We start from the raw sequence: 19,861 nt of genomic DNA on the forward strand, positions 1-19,861 counted from the left end.
GTACTGGGTGAGCCCTCAGGAAGGGCAGACACTAAAACCCCTCCCGCTCCCTAGAATTTCTCTCTCTTTAAGAGTCGGGGGAGGGGTGTCATGAGAAGCATTGCATCATCTCTAGACAGGCGATTCCAGTGCAAGTGCCTCTGTCTGCAAGCTGTGCCCTTTTCCCTCCATAGCCAAGCACGTCAAAGGCATGATCACTCCTAGGGCCAAGTCACACTCGCTGCAATCACCGGGATGCCCTGAGACGCCCTCCATCAAAGGTGCCAATTACCAATAAAACAGTTAGTATGAAAACTAGAATCATGGCATCTTCCCAATGGAGTGACTGTAGAATGTCCTGGATTTCCCTACCGGAGATGGGTCTGCTCAAACACAGGCCTCCTCACTGCCCCCTGCTGGAAGGGGCAAAAAGCAGAGGGTACCCGTGCAGAGAGGACTTGAAGAATGTGGCCCCACAAGTCCTAGGAGGAAGACCCCTTTACCTCAGAGGGAAGTGGACCCTGCAGCCCTCCTGTTCTGGGGAGAATGGAGAGAAAAAACTGCTTTTCTATGTCAAGATGCCTCCAAAGGAGCTCAAAGGTTTGTGGACATGGGCACACCGGGTGATTGTTCCATCTCAATGCCTATGTTCTGAAATGTGGGAGTCTGGTAGACACTGGTTGGCATGCATCTAAATATCAATGAACACAGACAGACAGCCACAAGTCAGAGTGCCAATAAAAACAACAACAACAAAAAATAAGATTTCTGGTCAAGGTGGCAGGGTAGGTAAATGCTGTGCTCACCTCATCCCACAACCATATCAAAATGCAACTTATAGAAAAACCATCATTGATAATCTCCTAAAGTTTAGCTACCAGAAGGCCTCTAACTGAGGATTTAAAAAAGAAGCCATGTTGAGACTGGTAGAAGGGGTGGGGATTTGGAACAGGCTGGTCCCACACCCATGTATGATTAAGAATCAGAGAGATATCTCAGCTGCAGAGGTGCCCCCTGAGGGTTCCAGTGCTGGGAAGAGAGGTCCCCATCACTTCTGGCTGAGTGAGACAGAGAGCTGCTGAAGTCCCAAGCATTCTTCTTAAAGGGCCAGAGCACAGACTCACTGGCTCCCATTATTTCCTGGCTCTGAACTCCAACACGGGGTTAGCAGCTCCAAGAACACCAGACACATCCAAGAAGAACTGAATTCACTAGCTTCCAGTCGAGGGCTGCAGGAGCAGGGGTTGAAGGAGCCTTCTCCAGTGGTGTTGAATCCTTCTCCCATTCAGCTGCAGGTGGGCACCAAATCTGAGTTCTTCAGTAACCTAGCTAACACCAGCAGCCCCGCCCTGGTGAAACCCTGAGGCCGCACCCCACCCAACTTGCACACTCGCCAGAACCTCTTTCAGACAGATTGCACCATTGAGACCTACACAACACCTACTAAATACGGGCACTCTGCTAAGACAGGGAGATGTAGCAGTTCTACCTAATAATACAAAGAAACAAACACAGGGACTCAGCCAAAATAAGGAGACAAAGAAACATCCCCCAAATAAAAGAATAGGACACAACTCCAGAAAAAAACAAAACAAAAACCTAAATGAAATTGAGGCAAGCAATCTACCAGTTATAGATTAACATGGTTATAAGGATACTCAATGAACTTAGCAGTAGATAAACTCAGTGAGAATTTACACTAAGAGCTAGAAACCATAAAGAAGTCAGAAATGAAGGATAGAATAACTGAAATGAATCAAGAGCAGATTAGTTGAAACAGGACTGAATCAGAGGTCTGGAGTACAAGGTAGCAGAAAATACCCAATCAGAACAAAGAGAACAAATTTTTTTTTTTTAATAATGAAAGTTTATGAGACCTCTGGGACAACATCAAGCATCTATAATAATAAGCCTAATATGTTAATTAGGCCAGACAGCAGCAGTAAAAAAGAAGAATATCTTACCCTTTGAGAGAGCATGGAGGGACGTGGAGAGTATCATGCTAAGTGAAATAAACCAGAGAAAGACAGGTATCACATGAACCTAAGTAACAAAATTAACTGATGAATGGAGTTGATCCAGAGACATGGAAGCATGGGAAGCATGGAACAGAGTGTGAAATCTCAGAGGGAAGGCAGGGGAAGGTGGGTGGCTGGGAGGTAATCAACCAAAGACCTTGTATGCATATATGCATAACCCATGAACACAGATAATAAATAGGGTGATGAAGGCCTGAAGCAGGGGGATGGGCTGGAGGGGGCCAATAGGGGTCTTTATTTCAGCAATAAAAATATATAAATAATGCAAAGAAAAAAAATAGAAAACAGCAAGATACTGGCATAAAAACAGACATGCAAATCAAAGGAGTAGAATAGAGAGCCCAGAAATAAACCCACACCTATATGGTCAATTAATCATGACAAAGAAGGCAAGTCTGCACAATGAGGAAAAGACAGTCTCTTCAATAAATGATGTTGAACCCTAGTTGGTTTGGCTCAGTGGTTAGAGGGTCAGGTTCAATTTTGGTCAAGAGCACATACTCCAGTTGCAGGCTCTATCCTCACCCCAGTCAGGGCACGTGCAGGAGACACAAATTGATGTATCTCTCTCACATACAGTGCTTCCCTCTCTCTGTTTCTTCCCCTTCCTTCCACTCTCTCTTAAAAAAAACAATAGAAAAATATCCTCAGGTGAGGATTAACAACAACAACAACAACAAAGTGATGGAAAAATTAGACAGATTAATGCAAAAAATGTAACAGACTTCTTTCTCACACGATCATAGTCATGTTTATTGTTATAAACTCAAAATGTATTAACTTAAATGTAAGACCCAAAACCATAAAACTCCTAGACAAAAATGTCCTAGAGTAAAACAAAGGTAGTAAACTGTTTAACACTGCTCTTAGCAATTTTTTCTTTTTTGCATATGTCTCTCCAGGCAAAGAAAACAAAAGAAAAAATTTAAATGAGATTATAAAATTTTGCAGAGCAAAGGAAATCATCAACAAGATGAAAAGATAACCTACTAAATGGAATAAGATATTCACCAGTGATACATCTGATAAGGGGCTAATATTCAAAAAATATAAGAAATTAATACAGTGTAACACCCAAAACACAAACAATCCAATTAGAAAATGGGCAGAAGACTTGAATAGACACTTCTTCAGAGAGGACATACAGATGACCAATAGCCATGAAAAGATACTTAATATCACTAATCATCAGAAAAATGCAAATTAAAACTACAATGACATACTACCTAACACCTTTAGAATGCTATCTATAATAATAAAAGCATAATATGCTAATTAGACCAAACGTCCTTCCGGATTAGCTGGGGATGCAAGGGAACCCTGGGTCCTGGGTGCCTGCCAGCAGCCAGAGGGAAGCCTGAATTCCAGATGTCAAAGGGAAGCTGGTGCAGGCAGACAGGGGAAGGAAGGCCTAGTCTAGCACGAATTTCACACATCGGACCTCTAGTCACTAATAAACCAACAAGTGCTGGTGAGGATGGGAAGAAAAAAGAACCATTGTGCACATTGGGAATATAAATTGGTGCAATCACTATAGAAAACAGTATGGAAGTTCCTCAAAAAGTTAAATATAGAACTTCCATACAATCCAACAATTCCACTTCTGGGCATTCATCTGAAGAAACCCAAAACACTACCCAAAAAGACATATGCACCCCTATGTTCAGTTGTAGCATTATTTATAATAGCCAAGATATAGAAGGAAACTAAGTGCCCTTTCATAGAAAAATGGGTAAGAAAGATGTGGTTCAGGGGGGGATAAGTGATGGTGGAAGGAAACTTGACTTGAGGTGGTGAATACAAAATATAATACACAGATGATGTATTATAGAATTGCTCATCTGAAACCTATATAATTTTATTAATCAGTCACCCCAAAAATAAAATAAAAAATAAACATAGATAAAAATTTAAAAGTTGTGGTATCTATATATATAAAAGCCTAAGCGATAGTTATGATCAAATGGCTGGAACAACCAGTCGACCAGTCACTATGACATGCACTGATAGTCAGGGGCCAGTCACTCAATGGAGGAGCTGCCCCCTGGTGGTCAGTGTGCTCCCACAGCAGGAGTGCCACTCAGCCAGAAGCTGGGTTCAAGGCTGCTGACCACAGTTGCAGCAGCAGGAGCCTCTCCTGCCTCCGTGACAGCACTACCAAGCTGCTACGGAGGAGCAGCAGGGCCGGGATGAGTGGCAGCAGTGCAGTGCCCAGCCCCAGCGAGGGCTCCTACCCAGCTGCCTGCTGCTTTGGCACTGCTACATCCCTTGGGGGATGTCAGACTGTAGGTTTCACTCAATCCTTGCAGGTCTGGCAGGGATCACCCAAAACTGGCAGTCTAACATCCCCCGAGGTGGCCTGGATTGCAATGAGGGATCCCACCCGTGTATGAATCTCTGCACTGGGCCTCTGGTATTATACAATGGAATATTACTCAACCATAAAAAAGACTGGAATCTTGTCATTTGTGACAACCTGGATGGACCTAGAGTGTATGATGCTAAGTGAAGTAAGTCAGACAGAGAAAGACAAATACCATATGGTTTGACTTACATGTGGAATCTAAAAGATAAAATAAGTGAACAAGCTACACAAAAACAAACTCATAGATACAGAGAACATTTTGATTGTTTTGTGGGGCAGGAGGAAGGCGGGGAGATGGGTGAAAAAGATGAAGGGATTAAGAAGTACAAATTGCCAATTATAAAAATGGTCATGGAGATGTCATGTACAGCACAGGGAATAATATTGCAATAACTATGTATCATGTCAGTTTGTAATAGGTTTATCAGGGTGATCATTTTTAAGTTACATAAATGTCTAACCACTATGATGTACACCTGAAACTAATATAGTATTTTATGTCAATTATGATTGGAAAATAAATAATAAAATAAATCACATGCAACAACTCTTAAAATCTGTCTGTCAGGTTCAGTACCCAAACATGGGACAGGCACACAGCCAACAGCTCTAGCCCCATCAAATTACCAACATTCAAACCAACCAATACAGATTTGGCCTTTGGTTTAATTCAGATTTCTGGACCTCAGCATTACTGACATTTAGGCAAGATAATTCCTTGTTGGGGGGCTGTCCTGTGCATTGTAGGATGTTGTGCAGCATTCCTGGCCTCCACCCTTTGTAATAGGACATCAAAATGTCTCCAGCCAGACAGGTGTTGCTCAGTGGTTGTTTCCTGGCCAGGGCACAATTTGGGTTTGCAGGCTCAGTCCCTAGTAGGTGGCATACAGGAGGCAGCCAATCAATGACTATCTCACCATTGACTTTTCTATCCCTGTCTCCCTCTCCCTTCCTCTCTGAAATCAATAAAAACATTAAAAAAAGTCTCCAGAATTTCTTTTTTTTTTTTTTTGGGGGGGGGGGTGTTGATGTGAGATTTGAGTTCTTTCCCAACCCTGCTATGATGAACAATAAAGTAACTCAGAAACTAAACTGTCCAGGAGGACGAGTCAGTTCTTTTAACCATAAAATAACTGAAATGACTTCCTTCCCTTCCCTGCACACACCGCAGAGTCATCATGAAGACCAAGTGCGTCCTGTGGGGAGGGATCTTCAGCTCAGCAAGGCCACAGCCTCACTAGGGAGGGCCACAGACCCTGAATCAAAGGTTTCCGGGGGAGCATGCTGTGCACCACCAAGTCTAAGTAAATTCATCTTCAGCAAAGCTGAAAACATTGTTCATTATAACAGGAGCTGACCTGTTATAATGAGATTTTTAAAGCCACGTTCACATGTTAGGAATTGCCATCAGAGAGGTGTGGAGTCTTCTCTCCAGTTCAAAGGCAGAATGCAATGCCCTCTCCTCCCCCAAATAAAATAAAAGGGCAGAGGGAGCTGGGCACATGCATTCATGCTCCTCAGCAGAAGCAGAACAGTCATCTGAGTGCAAACTCAAACATCAAAGGGAGGGGAGCCAGCAACATGATGCCCGTGGCCCCGTGTCTCATGTGCTAATTCCACATCAGTGAACAGGAGACAGCGGCTGCCCGGCCAGGGCCTGGACGGACATCCACAAGGGCAATTTGACCCTCAACACATCCAAATGGAAAATGACAGAACAATAGTGTGGGACTGCTTTGATGGGACCCACCATTTTAACACAACCCCGAACCCACAGAACCACAATGTAGAAAAGCAAACCAAAGTGTGGGAGGAAACAGCTTTGCAGCAAACGATAAATAAACGGTTATTCAGATCAATGAGCAGAGACCACGGGAGTCACGTCATAGAAGGAGAAAAGGACTTTAGTACAAAGCCACTCCAGTGAGTCGGAGGAGGGGCACACACAGAACCAGTGGATTTGGTACCACTTTTGGAGGTCGCATGAGGGTGCGGAGTGGGCTGGAACAAGTTTCAGAAATTACTGGTGAAGACACATCGGGACCCAGTATAAGGGCCGTGTCTTCCAATTCAGTCAGCGCCTTGGAATCACAATAATAATACAAAGCACAGAAGAGCCACACATGTTAATATGGATCTTGCTATGGTGTGATAGTCCAGAAATGGGCAGGGACCTAAATAGTCCAGGGGTTGGCAAAGGAACAACCCAGCAAACAAAGAGCCAGGTAAATGTGGAGACATCAATGTGATAGAATGTCATATAGGCATTTAAAGCAATAGTTGTGGGATGTGCATAGCATATAGAAAACCATCAAAACATAATGGTAGGTAGAAAATGTACTATACAAAATACCTTTGCTGTAATTTTAGTAATGTACAAATTTCCTCCCAGTCTCTCCCATATATAACACTGGGAAGAATCAGCATAGAGTACTAGCAGTGATACTGAAGGAATTAAGTTATTTAAAAATATATTCTCTTCTTTCTTCTTTATAAGCTTTATTGTGTTTTATAAATTTAAAACCTAAACATAAATAATAGTTTTCCTAGTAATTTTTGAAATAAATCATGTGCTCCAAACTATATTGGCACCTTCTACCCGAACACCACCCACCTCCACGTCGCCAGGACTGCTGCTGGATTTCAGAGGCCTCCATTGGAAGAAAACAGACAAACAGTAGGAACTGGGCTTTACATTAAGGATGAAAAGCTCAAAGCAGTCGCTTTATCTCAATCATCTTAATGTTTATTCGAATTCATTCCCATTTTAAGTGACTCTACATATATCACTTCTATAAGGAACGAGAGTACAGATACAACCAGTTCGAGGTCATTAATCTTGCAAGACCAGTTGACACCAAAATGGAATTTCGTGCCCTTCTCATCTCCTTCCACCCCTTGCTCCCCAACACAGATCTCACAGAGGCACATCTGGACCAGGCAGCACATCCTCCTGGGTAAGCTCCGGTGGGGCTGGGCTCCCCTGCTAACCCCGAGCATGCAGTCAGCGCTGACCCTGGTTTCAGTCGGCAGGGCCCGACCCCAGCAGGTGTGAGAGCTCTGGGGGAGTGCGAGGCACAGATCCCGGGGGCCAGAGAGAGCGGGGCTGCCGGGGGACACTGACCTCATAGATGAAGTACACCTTGGCCCCCGTGTAGATCCCCATGCGCACGACGGCACGGACAGCGGCATTCATACCTGGCAAGGACAGGACAGCAGTTAGAGGGGAGACAGGCATGCATTGGCCGCGACCTCGGGGAAACGGGACCTCTCAGAAGGCTCTTGGATGAACAGCGGGCCTGATACACTGCTTCCGGGACAGCACCAGGATCTTGGGGAAACGCAGAGCAGGCAGCTGGGCATTTGCGAGTTCATCCATAGATGAACATCCTTATGTTCTTGGAGAAGCGCCTGGCGCATGTTTAATTAGAGTACCTCTGCTCAGCCACCTGCAAACCTCCAGGCAACTCCTTCCAGTTACAAAACAACACAAGGGACAGGTGTTCGTTTATAGTTTGCCAAGTTCAAAGAAAATAGTACTGAAAAGGACCAGCAGTCTGGGATTTGAGGAGGAGGTAAAAAATAGACATTTTCATCACCAGCGTAAAAAAAAAAAAAAAAAATTCATCAGTGGCCTTAAATACAAAACAAGTCATGCTATTTTATTAAAAGAAATATTAACCCAATATCCTACATAATGAAAGGCTAATATGCAAATTGACAAAACAGTGGAACAACTGGTTGCTATGATGTGCACTGACCCCCAAGGGGAAGACCCCCAGGGGGCTCAATGCAGGTGCTGCCCCCTGGTGGTCAGTGTGTTCCCATTGGGGAAGCGCCCCTCAGCCAGAAGCCAGGCTCATGGCTGGCAAGTGCAGCAGCGGTAGTGAGAGCCTCTCCCACTTCCGAGGCAGTGCTAAGGATGTCCAACTGCCAGCTTAGGCTGCTCCCTGCAGCCATCAATCAGACATCCTCCAAGGGCACAGGCCAGGCTGAGGGACACCCTCCCCCAGTGCACAAATTTTGTGCACCGAGCCTCTAGTTCTATAAATAACACCTAATCCAGATAAATCTGGGACAGGAAAGAGATGCCCCGCCCCAGCTCACACCTGTGTGGTTTATGGCACCTACGTGCTGAGGCTCACATCTCCCCGCTCACAGGGTCAGGTGTGCATGGAGCCTCCTCAACCCTCAGACCTGACCTCATAAACAAGCCCTCACGGTCCCTCCCAACAGGCTTCTTGAGTCTAGGCCTGTATTCTGCTGTGGCCGCTGTCACTGGCAAATTAACCACCCAAGGCTACACCACACCAGCGCTTTGTCTCAGGGCAGATTCTCAAGGTTGACACACCTTCCCCCTTCAGGACGTAGGAAGACCTTCATAAAGGCAGGATAAAGAACGACAAATTGGAGGTTTTAGACGTGGATAAGAAATGACAGGAGTGAAACTGTGACAAGGGGGACATGATCCAGAGGTGAGCCCAGGAGATCCCTGTGCAATAAAAGCCTGCCCAACGCTGACCTCTGTCCTACATGGTCTGAACAATTCTCACATCAACTCCTTGGCTTCTGTCTCCCCCTGCCTCTTGGGGTGAAGCTGTGCTCACAGAGAAATGGCCCGTCACCTCTCCATCTGCAGCGGCCCCAGATGGGGGTTCCAGGGCCCCAGGGGTTTCCCAGAAAAGACCCTGAGTACCATCCTCTCCACAAGCTCCCAGGAGGTGAACTGCGCTCTGAGCAGTAGGGCCCAGCCTCACAGGCCTTATTCACTCCCTGCTCTTGTGATTTAGTAAAACCAGCTGGCCTTTCCCCCAGCTGGGAGCTGGCAGCCTCCTGACTGGGCCCGAGCTGATGCACCAGGCAGCCTCAGGGGCCTGGGTGCTCCTGGGAGACAGGGAGGTAGGGCTCTGAGCAGATGAGCTGACAGCCACATGAGCAAAATTAATAAATGGCAAAGAAGTTGGCATGCAAACCTTGGTCTTCATTTTATTTTATCTTAAAATATGACCTAATTCCCCCTAGGCCCGGGCAGTGGTCGGCAAACTCATTAGTCAACAGAGCCAAATATCAACAGTACGATTGAAATTTCTTTTGAGAGCCAATTTTTTTTAACTTAGACTTCTTCTAACGCCACTTCTTCAAAGTAGACTCGCCCAGGCCGTGGTATTTTGTGGAAGAGCCACACTCCAGGGACCAAAGAGCCGCATGTGGCTCTTGAGAGCTGCAGTTTGCCTACCGCCCTAGGGCGATGGCTGTGCCTTAGAAGCACCAAAGGGAACTTTAAGAAAAAACTGCCCTTCCAGTTTTGTTGTTTGGGATGGGGCCTACTTGGTTAGTCAGCTCTCCTTTTCAACTGGGTGCACAGCTGGGACCCAAACTGCTGCAGGGACTTCGTCCTAGAGGTGGCTGCCTTCTGAGGAGCACCCTGGAGGACAAACACCAAGGATCACAGAGAAAGCCAGTTTTCGCCGAAACCGGTTTAGCTCAGTGGATAGAGTGGCAGTCTGCAGACTAATGGGTCCCGAGCTTGATTCCAGTCAAGAGCACGTACCTTGGTGGTGGGCACATCCCCTGTAGGGGGAGTGCAAGAGGCAGCTGATGGATTATTCTCTCTCATCGATGTTTCTAACTCTATCCCTCTCTCTTCCTCTCTGTAAAAAAACAAATATATTAAAAAAAAAAAAAAAAAAAAAGCCAGTTTTCGCCCGTGGCCTCTCACGCACATGGCAGGGATCCATCACGGCTCCCCGCATAGGGGTCTGGCAGGCTGCTGGGTGAGCAGGGCCAGGTTCTGGTTCCACTGTTTGCAGAGCACTGTCCTGGGGCCCAGCTATCATCCACTCAGAACAGGCAGTCCGGGGCCTTTCATGCTGCACTCTGACTGCTTTTTCAGTAACAGCTCCGCACAGTCGGGTCCATTCATTCTGCCTTTGTTTTGGTAGTCAGACCTGGGAATTAAGACAACTTTCACAATCATTTCCATGGGACAATGCAATCCAACCACTGAGTAAGAATCTTAATATTTGGAAAGTAATGTCCTCCTCATTTGCAAAAATGTAAACTCCAGTCCTTAGGGGATGTACCAAACTGTGAAGGGAACCAAAAATAAAGTTTGAAAGAAATTAGGGAGGAGTTAAATGGGGAGTGTGTGGTAATTACTTTAGATACAATAGAAAGAGTAGGTTGTTTTTTTTAATTTAAGTTATTGTTGAAAGTATTACATGTCTCCTTTTTCCCCCAATGAACTCTCCCTGCCTGCTCCCGCCCCCAGCACATGCCCTCACCCCACTACTGCCTGTGTCCATTGGTTATTCTTGACATTCCCTATTAATAGCTTCTTGCTAAACCATCATGTAGGTAAGCTAGTCACTAAGTGATTTCTTCCTTGAATCAGGGAGTGGGGTGGACTCCAGGTTTCCAAATGCTTCCTAAGATTCTGTTCTGGTGAAATGCAAACTTTGAGTAATTTGTAAGAAACAAGGCATGTGTTGATTCTGATAAAATAACTCGGGTTCATTCTTTCATTTCCTATGTGACCTGATGAGTATGAGAAACCTCCTTACGGATCCCATTTAGCCAAGTTCCCTGCTTATTTCTCAGTACTTATAACCCTTTCCCAATTCACGTTAATCTTTAATTTCCTTCTTGAAAAATAAAATCAGGTTGCTCAGCCCTCTTACTGGTTTCTTCCTGAATTCACATGGTTTTCATCTTTATACCAAAGCAAAGTGTGGGATATGTTAGAAAACAAACTTAAAACCCACCTTAACTTGCACTTGCTGCTAGAGTTCTCCCTAAAGATTCCCCTTTAATGATTTAGGGATTGACAGGGGAAAAAAATCCTAAGGAGAACTGTGTAATGACCTTAGCTCCCCCTCGGATCAAAGCTACCAAGTTGGGAGTGTCTCTGATTCATGGAGGCTCCAAATTGCTGGGTCTTGTGTTCAAAGTCTGCAGAAAACTTAGATAAATTCCTAGAGGGGTGGGCAGTCCATCCATCAATCCATCCATCCATCCACCCACCCATGCACCCAAGATGTAAGGAGTGTCTTCTATGGGCCAAGCACTGCTGTCTGTCATTGAGAAATTCGGAGAAGCTCCTGGCCCTGGTGGGGCTGGTTCTGGCTGGATAAACACATGACGCCCAGGGTGGAGGGCGGTCAGGGGGAGAATAAAACACAGAGCAGGGCTGGGGGACTGGAGTGTGTGGTGCAGAGAGGGGCTGCAACTGTCCGCCAGGAGCTAGTGCTGGCCACTGGCCTCCAGGAGAAGTGCTATTTCGGGGAATCAGAGAAGTGAGGGAGGCAGCCAAGCGGACATCTGGAAAAGCAGCTCCAGGCCTGGCAAGCGGTGGGGGAAGCATGCCTGCGGTGCTGCATCCCGCCTCCGCTGCAGATGGGAGACCACGGCCAGCCGTCCCTCCGTGTTATTCCAACGTAAACAGTCAACAGGGACCCTCTAAACAGGAGTGCATCGTGCCAGAACCTCGCTGTGGAGTGAGCCTCAATGTCAAAGGCTCAGCATGGGAAAAAATAAGGTGAGTTATCTAAATACTCTTTATGTGGACTCTGGTTGGAAATATTGGGTTGGCTAAAATATACATTTAAAATGCATGTCACCTCCTGCTTCTGCTTCTTGTTTCATGTGGTGAGTCATGCATAGAACAGGGGCCTCTGCCCAAGCCTCATCTCCACTGCCCAGGGGCTCCCACCTGCCCTTTCGCCGCCAGTTCTGTGTGGGTCCTGCCACATACATCAGCACAGAGCTCCCCCTGAGAGGCAAGACTGTTCCTCTCCGCGCACCCTGTGAGGCCTGTCTCCTGAGGCTGCTCCCACCTGTTAAGCAGATAAGCACTGCTCTAAACAATGTCCTTTGACCGACCCTATCTGCCTCCACCTCCATTCACCTCCTACTCTGCATTGCTTCCTGATGCACAGGGAGCAGGTCAGAGGCCAGACCTTCCATTTACAAACCCATCCCATGCCCCTTGGTCCCCTCCTCCATGCAGAGGAGGCCCTGCCGGCTGCCCAGCCCCGCCCCTGAAACCCTCCACGGGAGGCCCAATCCAGCTCCTCCTGAGATCCTAAACTCGGCCCCTTTTCCCTCCTCCCCCTCCTCCCACCGCCATAAAACCACCCCTATGATTGGCAGCCAGTGCCTCCAGGTGGTTTCCTGGTCACAGGGTCACACAGACTAAATCCAAAGTCCTCCCCACCTGCCGCTCCCCAGGAACCTTGCCCATCTGGCTCTGACCTCTTCCTTGAAAGCCCCTGCAGGCTTCCCTGCCACCTCCCCAGGAGGCCTCCTGCCGCCACTGCCCCAGGCCAGGTGGAGGGTCCCTGACACAGGCTGCCCTGGGCACTCCAGGACCAGGGCTGCCCCCAGGTCTGCCTTCTTCCCATGTTCATCCGCCCCCAGGTCACACGGCCACTGCCCGAGAGGAGGGCCGAGGTCTGCCTTCACCTGGGAGGCCATCGCTAATTTGTGGAACAGTTCAATGAAAACAAACCTGGGATGTTAAAGCAGAGCTGAGAAGATGGGGAAGACTGGCAGCACGGGTTACCCCAGGGCACCCTTCCCTCCAACATGTAAGCCAGGGGTGGGGAATGTCCAGCCCGTGGGCCCTATAAGGCCTAAGAAATCATGTGATCTGGCCCGGCCAAGGCATTAGGGGTGAGTTAAGTAAATGTTTGTCCAAATACAGCAGGCTAATTTTTAAGTAGATGATTTTGTGTGTCCCCCCGAGTGATGTTATAAATATCCAAATGGCCCTTGGCAGAAAAAAGGTTCCCCACCCCTGGTCTAAGCAAGAGAAACTTCTGATCCGATTGATGACTTGTTTCCATCTTTCTATAGACGGGGTCCTATATTACAATCCAGTCAAACTCCTGGTCAGAGGACCGTCAAAGAAAATCGCTGGAGGGATCTGAGCTGCCCGTGGACTCAGGACTGAAGCCCGGTCCTCAGCTGACCAGGGGGACCAGCAGTTGGAGTGGATTCTCAGGCCTCCCCTAGACCTTCTAAATCACAGTCTGCACCTTGGCAAGGCCGCATCAAGGACAGAAAGGAGGCTGTGGACTTCAGGGCAGCAAGGTCAGAGGCAGAGCAATGACACGCCTTTCTCTTTTGCACATTTTCCTTGTCCTGGGAGTCTTCCTGGGGCCTTAAGCCTTTCACTGAGAACAGGAAGGGGGAGGGGAGGAAGGAGATAAGAGTTGAGTGACTCCACTTTCATTTTCCAAATGAAAACATGTAAGACCCTGCCTCACTGCTGGCAGAGAGAAGCTCTGGGCACCGCTCTAGCAGCTTGGCTGCCTCTTCCCTCCTGACAAGCACAAGGTAATCCCCTGCATGCTGAGTGTCTGGGGAAGGCACATGGGATGAAGGGGCCTGCTGGCAGACACTTTGTAACCAATAAAAACACAGCAAGCTGGGTGAAAAGAGTAACTGGAAAAGTGACTCAACTACTTCCTTAACACATGGTCACCTGTTCTTCATCCCCACACCTTCTCAGCACATTACAGTCCTAGTGGATGGACCATGCTGTGCTCTGATGTCTGCCTTTCGAATGGCTTTGCTCTATCTTCATGTGTCTAACTATAACTGCTTCTGACAGCCCAGTGGATAGGTGCATCATACTCACATGGCCCCAATTCTCCATGATGGAAGGTTTGAAACAAGGGGGAAAACATGCTTTTTGAAGATGACAAAATGTCACACAACAGTGTTTGCATCTGTAGACAAGTAAGCAATTGCACAGACTTGCCACAGTACACATGAGGTTAACACTAGAATTTTAACACTCTGTCTCCTAGACCCAAACACTTTTGTTAAGTTATCATACTATAAACAGAAAAGATCCCTGGAGGCCTGGCTGCCATGGCTCAGTGGTGGAGCATTGACCTGGGAGCCAGGAGGTCATGGGTTTCAGTTCCCAGCCAGGCCATATGCCTGGTTGTGGGTTCTATTCCCAGTGTGGGGCATGCAAGAAGCAGCCCATCACTGATTCTCTGTCATCATTGAAGTTTTTATGTCTCTCTGCCTCTCCCTTCCTCTCTGAAATCAATAAAAATATATTAAAAAGACAGACAGAAAGAAAAAAGATCCCCAGACAGAGTGTACAGAATTCCAGAATAGTAAGGGACTGGAGTGTGGGGCGAGATGCCCATTGTTCTCAATTGCCCTTTGCATCTTACAGGGCGCTAATGCCCACACAGGGCCAGCACAGAAGAAACCCCCCAAGCAGGACCCCAAAGCAATGTTCAAGAAATCCACATTCAGTGAGGGTCAACTAGGTGCCTGGGCCCTATCCACAGTACCTCACACTTCTGACTGCAAATCTCCAGGCATTCACTTTACCCAGACATTACTCAGGAGATGAAAGAGTGCTTTGGATTAGCGGGGATTTAGTTAATTGACATGACTTTATGAGAAAAGAAAACAGCTAGTCTGCCTAGAAGAAGGAATTGGTCCACACTTCTTAGTAAGCTGCCAACCCTTGTGCTGGGTACCAGAAAGGCACTGGGGAATTGCCCTGGGGAATGGCATCTGTGCCATTTCCACTGCATCCCTACTGCTTAGCAGATGGCATCTCAAACTTCTGAGATGTACCAAGTACACTCAGTTCATCTCAAAGCTTCCTTGCTCAAGTGTCAAATGAGGATGGATTAGAACGTGAAGCATTAGCACCTGCCACATAGCAATGGTCACTAAATGTTAGCTATTCTTTTTTTTTTTTTTCCAGGAATTAAGGTGTGATTTTCCTTCATTTTTTTAAAATATATTTTATTGATTTTTTTTGCCCCCCCTCCTTCCCTCCCATTCATACCCTCCCTCCCCAGAGTTTTATGTCCATTGGTTGTACTTATATGCATGTACACAAGTCCTTCGGTTGATCCATTATCTCCCCCAGATCTTCCTCCCCTCCCCACTGTAATTTGACAGTCTGCCTGTTGCTTTACTGTTTTAAAAATATATATTTTATTGATTTTTTTACAAAGAGGAAATGAGAGGGTTAGTCAGAAACATCGATGAGAGAGAAACATTGATCAGCTGCCTCCTGAACACCCCCCACTGGGAATGTGCCCGCAACCAAGGTATACCCTTGACCAGAATCGAACCTGGGACCCTTCAGTCCACAGGCCAATGCTCTATCCATTGAGCCAAACCGGTTTTGGCAAATGCTAGCTATTCTTACCATTAATGGGAAGAAGTATATAGACTCGATGTAGTGAATGCTCTTTACTCTGCCATGGACAAAAAAGGACTCAGCCTCGTGTTCACTGTGCCCTTAGGGTCCACTCCATTGCTCAGAACTCTCAGCCCTACCAGCCTCTCCAGAAGATGATGAGTCATTTTTGGTGTGTGACACAGTCTTGCTTGAGGTTGGGTACTGAGTCATGATTATGTCTGTTCATTTGGCAATGTGGAACTTATTTTAGGTTAAAATAAAAATCAGGTTAAGTCTGCAGATTTCTTGTGACAACAGAAGAAACTCAAGTAATAATTAAAAAAAAAAAATAGTTAGCTTTAGAAATACTCTTCCCTAATGGGTGTGGTTAGGGAGTCAGGAATATAGATGGGGTTGTTTTTTTTAATAGGTTATATAATGCAAATTCCATTGGGAATCAAAAGCATTTCACCACTTTGGAATCAAGGGTTACATCACTTCAGCCACTCTCACTGTATTTTAGAGTGGTTGCTGTCACTGTAAAAAAGGCTTTTTCTGAGAAAGCTCCCTCCAGAGCACCATGGCCTGGAAAGCATGCAGACTGAGATCTTGTAAAGCTAAGCTTAAATCCTGCCACTGACATTTCAAAGCCGCATAACCTTCGCTAAGTCAGTTATCTCATTGTGGGTCTTTGTCCCCACCTCCAAAATGAAGACACTTGTGTCTTGGAGCCATGTAATTAGGCCTGGAGATAAGACCTTTACAACTCCTAATATATACAATGTGCCAATTCACAGAAGCTATAGTCACTTCAACATAAAATTTCACCTTAACTTCACATCTGATCAGAACATTACCAGGAAAAGAAGGCATGAGTGTGCTCTTTTGGATTTACAGCTATGAGCAAAATCCTTCTATCTCAGAGGAAATCCAACACTAATCTCACTTAGAATCAAGATAAAGTGGTGAAATGGTGGGCAGCCCAAAACATCTCTGGGAATAACCAACCTATTCTACTCTAAGGGTCTGTAAATCTGCCGCTGCCAAAATCAGACCCTCTGAGCATGTCTTCCGAGAGCTTTCTCGGAAAGAAATGCTCCCAGACACTCAGGCAAATCCAAGATGGACTCAAAATAGGACATCTGGCGTTTTGCATGAAGTCCAAGAAAAAACAGCCAACAGCCAACAGCCAACTGCCTGGAAGAGGGAGGGAGGGCATACAAGTGGCCATGGTGGGTTGTCAGGAATGTAGGGCAGTCCAGATATGCCAGGTGAGAGCATCAGGACATCAAAGAGGATGCTACCCACTGAGGTGAGAATTGCCATTTCCTACTAACCTGACAGGACACCAACCAAACAGCCTTCTCTTAGAATTTTTGTTTTCAGAGTATACTTTTCATGGAGAAAAGGTGTGGACTAACTGAAATAATCATTTTATGACTGCTCACAGGTAGCAGGGCCAGAATGAGTAACGGGGGGAAAAAATGCTGATTCTGTCTATTGCACCATTATCCTGAGTGCCCACATGCCAACTACCCGGTAACTAAGCCAATATTTGGACAAGGATTCAAAAAAAATGACATATGTATATATATATATTTTTCAACAAGGTTATAAAATAACCTTGAAATGCTGACCTTGAAGCCTGGAGGCCTAAGGCCTGTTCCCCTTCCTGTGCCAACGTTTTGTGCTCTTTGGAGGGGCAGGATGCCATTCATTTAAGATGCTTCCTCATTTGCGCCAGCATCTGCAGACACACGTGCTTTTGACAGGGAAGCCACTCTCAGCCCCACCGGGGCCCCACCCGACCCCCACCTGGCACATTTCCTGGTGTTCATGTAAGTAACAACGTGGGCGATGTCCTCGATTTCACTCTGCCATTTCCTCCATCCCAGCCTCCGCTCTATCACAACATCTTCTTTCTCTGGAATGTTGATAACCTGAGTCATTTTCCTAGGATATCAAATCAGAACAGTTCGGCTTCCCTGGGAGGCAAAGGCGTGGGCCTGTGGAGCGGGGGCGATGACTGACACGTTCAGGAGGACTGGGAGGGCCTGGCCTGGGACAGACGCTCTGGGGATGCCGCGCGCCAGGTGCCCCGGGCCCAGGGCGCAGGGCACACGGACGGCGACAGGCCAAGCATCACGTACGCGCGGGCCAAGGGCGCCAACCAGCGGCACCCGAGCCAGCCACGCCCGGCTCAAGGGCAAAGGGAAGGACGCAGAGAGGGTGGGCACAGGCTAGGACGCGAGAACCCTCACCCAAGCCTCCCTCCTCTTTGTGTGTGGCCCCCAAACAGGTGGAGACTAGGCCGCAGGGTCTTTAACATAATCTGGGGGGGCCTGGCGAGGAGGGGGGAAAAAACCAAACACCAGCTACCAGACGCGACTCGGCCTGCGTGGTCCCTCAGGCTCCAGGTCCGCATCCGCATGGAAAACGCCCATCTACTTCCTAGCGGTTGGCCTAGATAGGAAACCCCACTCCCCGGGAACCCCTGCGCCCCCACGTGCACCCAGCGCGACAGACAGCCGGGGCGTGGCCCGTGGCCCTCCTTCCCCCATTAGATTGAAATGCTTTCTTGGTGCGTCCGCGGGCCTCGGGCTCCTGTCCGCATCTACCCCGAAATCCGCCTCCACGCTCGTGGAGGGGTGCCCAGAGTCCGCGCTCGGGGCTGGTGACGTCGTCCCGGAGTCCCCGCTTCCTAGTCCTTCCCCCCAAAGAGAGGCTGGCGGGGAGGCCTAGTGACCCGTTTTAGTTTTCGGTTTGGTCACGAGCCGGAAGGGGAAAGGAGATTTAGAGCAGCGGAAACCCCTTTTTTTAAAAATCTCCCAATGTAGATGTACAGTGTGCCAGACGCCTGGCAATCCCGGTCGGGGACCCCCCCGCCCCCCGCGCCCCCCCCCCCAGCCGCGCCCCGAAATCAGCAGCGGGGACCCCGCCCGCGCCGCGCAGGGGCGTGAGTGCTCCGGAGGCGCCGCGGGGACCGCTGTTCCCTGCACAGCGCGGGGCGGGAGCCCTGGCATCGGCGGCGGCCGCGCCGTCACCCACCTTCAGGGGGCCTCCGGACCCATCCTAAGAGTCGGATTTAAGATGAACTACAAGGGCGGTCCAGACGACCCCGTCGCCCAGCCTCAATTTTTTAAAATAACGCGGAGGTGGAAAATTCATTGATCTTCCGGATGAAGGCGTGGGCTGCCATCCCTCCCCTTCGCGCCCCGCAGGGATTCGGAGGCTGCACGGACCCTGTGGTTGCCGGGCACTGGGCTGCTCTGCTCTCCCACATCTCTTCTTCTCCCTGTACCCCTGCCACTGGCCCGGGGTCCCCACAGGTTCCCCCTGGTCCCTCCATCCCTTCTCTCCAATGCCCCCTCCCCCCCCGCCCCGGGGAGGTGGGAGCTCACCTTGGGCATCCCCGCCGCTGGTCAGCACGCCGATGGCTTTGCCGGTTCCGGAGAGATTCTCCAGGAAGGAGACTCTGGGGGCCTTGGAGACGCCGCCGCGGTCCATGGCGAACAGGTCGGAGACCGCGCTGGGCCGGGTGCTAGGCAGCCAGTGCACCCCGCCCGCGGTGCCACCGCTCAGAACCTCTCGCCACGCCCACTCCGCGCGCGCCAATCGGAAGCGAGGGGCGGGCACAGGGGCGGGGCCTGCGGAGGAGGCGCCGCGGAGGGGGGCGTGCGGCTCTTCAGGGTGCTTTGCAGACGGGGCGGGGCGCGCCCTGGGTGGACGGGCTCAGGAGGTGCGGGAGCCTCGCTGGCGGAAAGAGCCCAGGTGTGTGAGGGCGGACCTTTCAACACCCGGAGCATCGCATCTGGGAGGAGCCTCCTAGGTAGGCGGGATCATTGCAATTGTGGGAGCCTTGCAGGTGGGTAGGAGCTCCACATTACAGGTTCGCAACTGGTGGGCGGGACATCACGAGCGGGGTGGAGCATCGCAGGTTGGGGGCGTTGGTAACACCGCCAGTGGGAGGAGCAGGCAGGTGGGAGGCGGGAGGCGAGGGGGGGTGGGATGTGGACCGCTGCAGGTGAGCGAAGCACCTCATTTGAGGGGAGCCCCGCTGGTGGGTGGGATTAGCGTACAAAAGGGAAAGAATTCCAGCTGAGGCACGCACCCTTATCCCTGCAGGATTCCTCGCCAGGTGGCGCTCGGAGCCACGGGAACCCTCGAGGTTCTTCGACTGCCCCAGTTTTCCTCTCCAGCCTCAGGTCAAGAGGAAGGAATCGGAACGGATGCTCTATCTAGTTGGTGAGCAAACGTAGGCATCGCTGCCGGCGATGACAAAGTCCTGACCCCTGTCACCCCAAGGGC

At 48.8% G+C, this 19,861-nt stretch overlaps 1 protein-coding gene across 1 annotated transcript in view; it reads right to left on the minus strand.

The window, feature by feature from the left end:
- The window catches only part of PFKP (phosphofructokinase, platelet), a 60,550-nt gene extending 41,403 nt beyond the window's left edge, over positions 1-19,147 (minus strand). Inside the window, exons 1-2 of the mRNA XM_084897449.1 lie at positions 18,955-19,147; positions 7,508-7,581 (exon numbers count right to left, since the gene is read on the minus strand). Coding sequence (XP_084753575.1) covers positions 7,508-7,581; positions 18,955-19,060 — 180 coding nt within the window. The 5' untranslated portion in view covers positions 19,061-19,147. The remainder of the gene's footprint in view (positions 1-7,507; positions 7,582-18,954) is intronic.
- Positions 19,148-19,861: the final 714 nt, after the last annotated feature.

The sequence above is a fragment of the Pipistrellus hanaki genome (assembly GCF_964339955.1).
Source record: "Pipistrellus hanaki genome assembly, chromosome: 1".
Classification (NCBI taxonomy): Eukaryota; Metazoa; Chordata; class Mammalia; order Chiroptera; family Vespertilionidae; genus Pipistrellus; species Pipistrellus hanaki.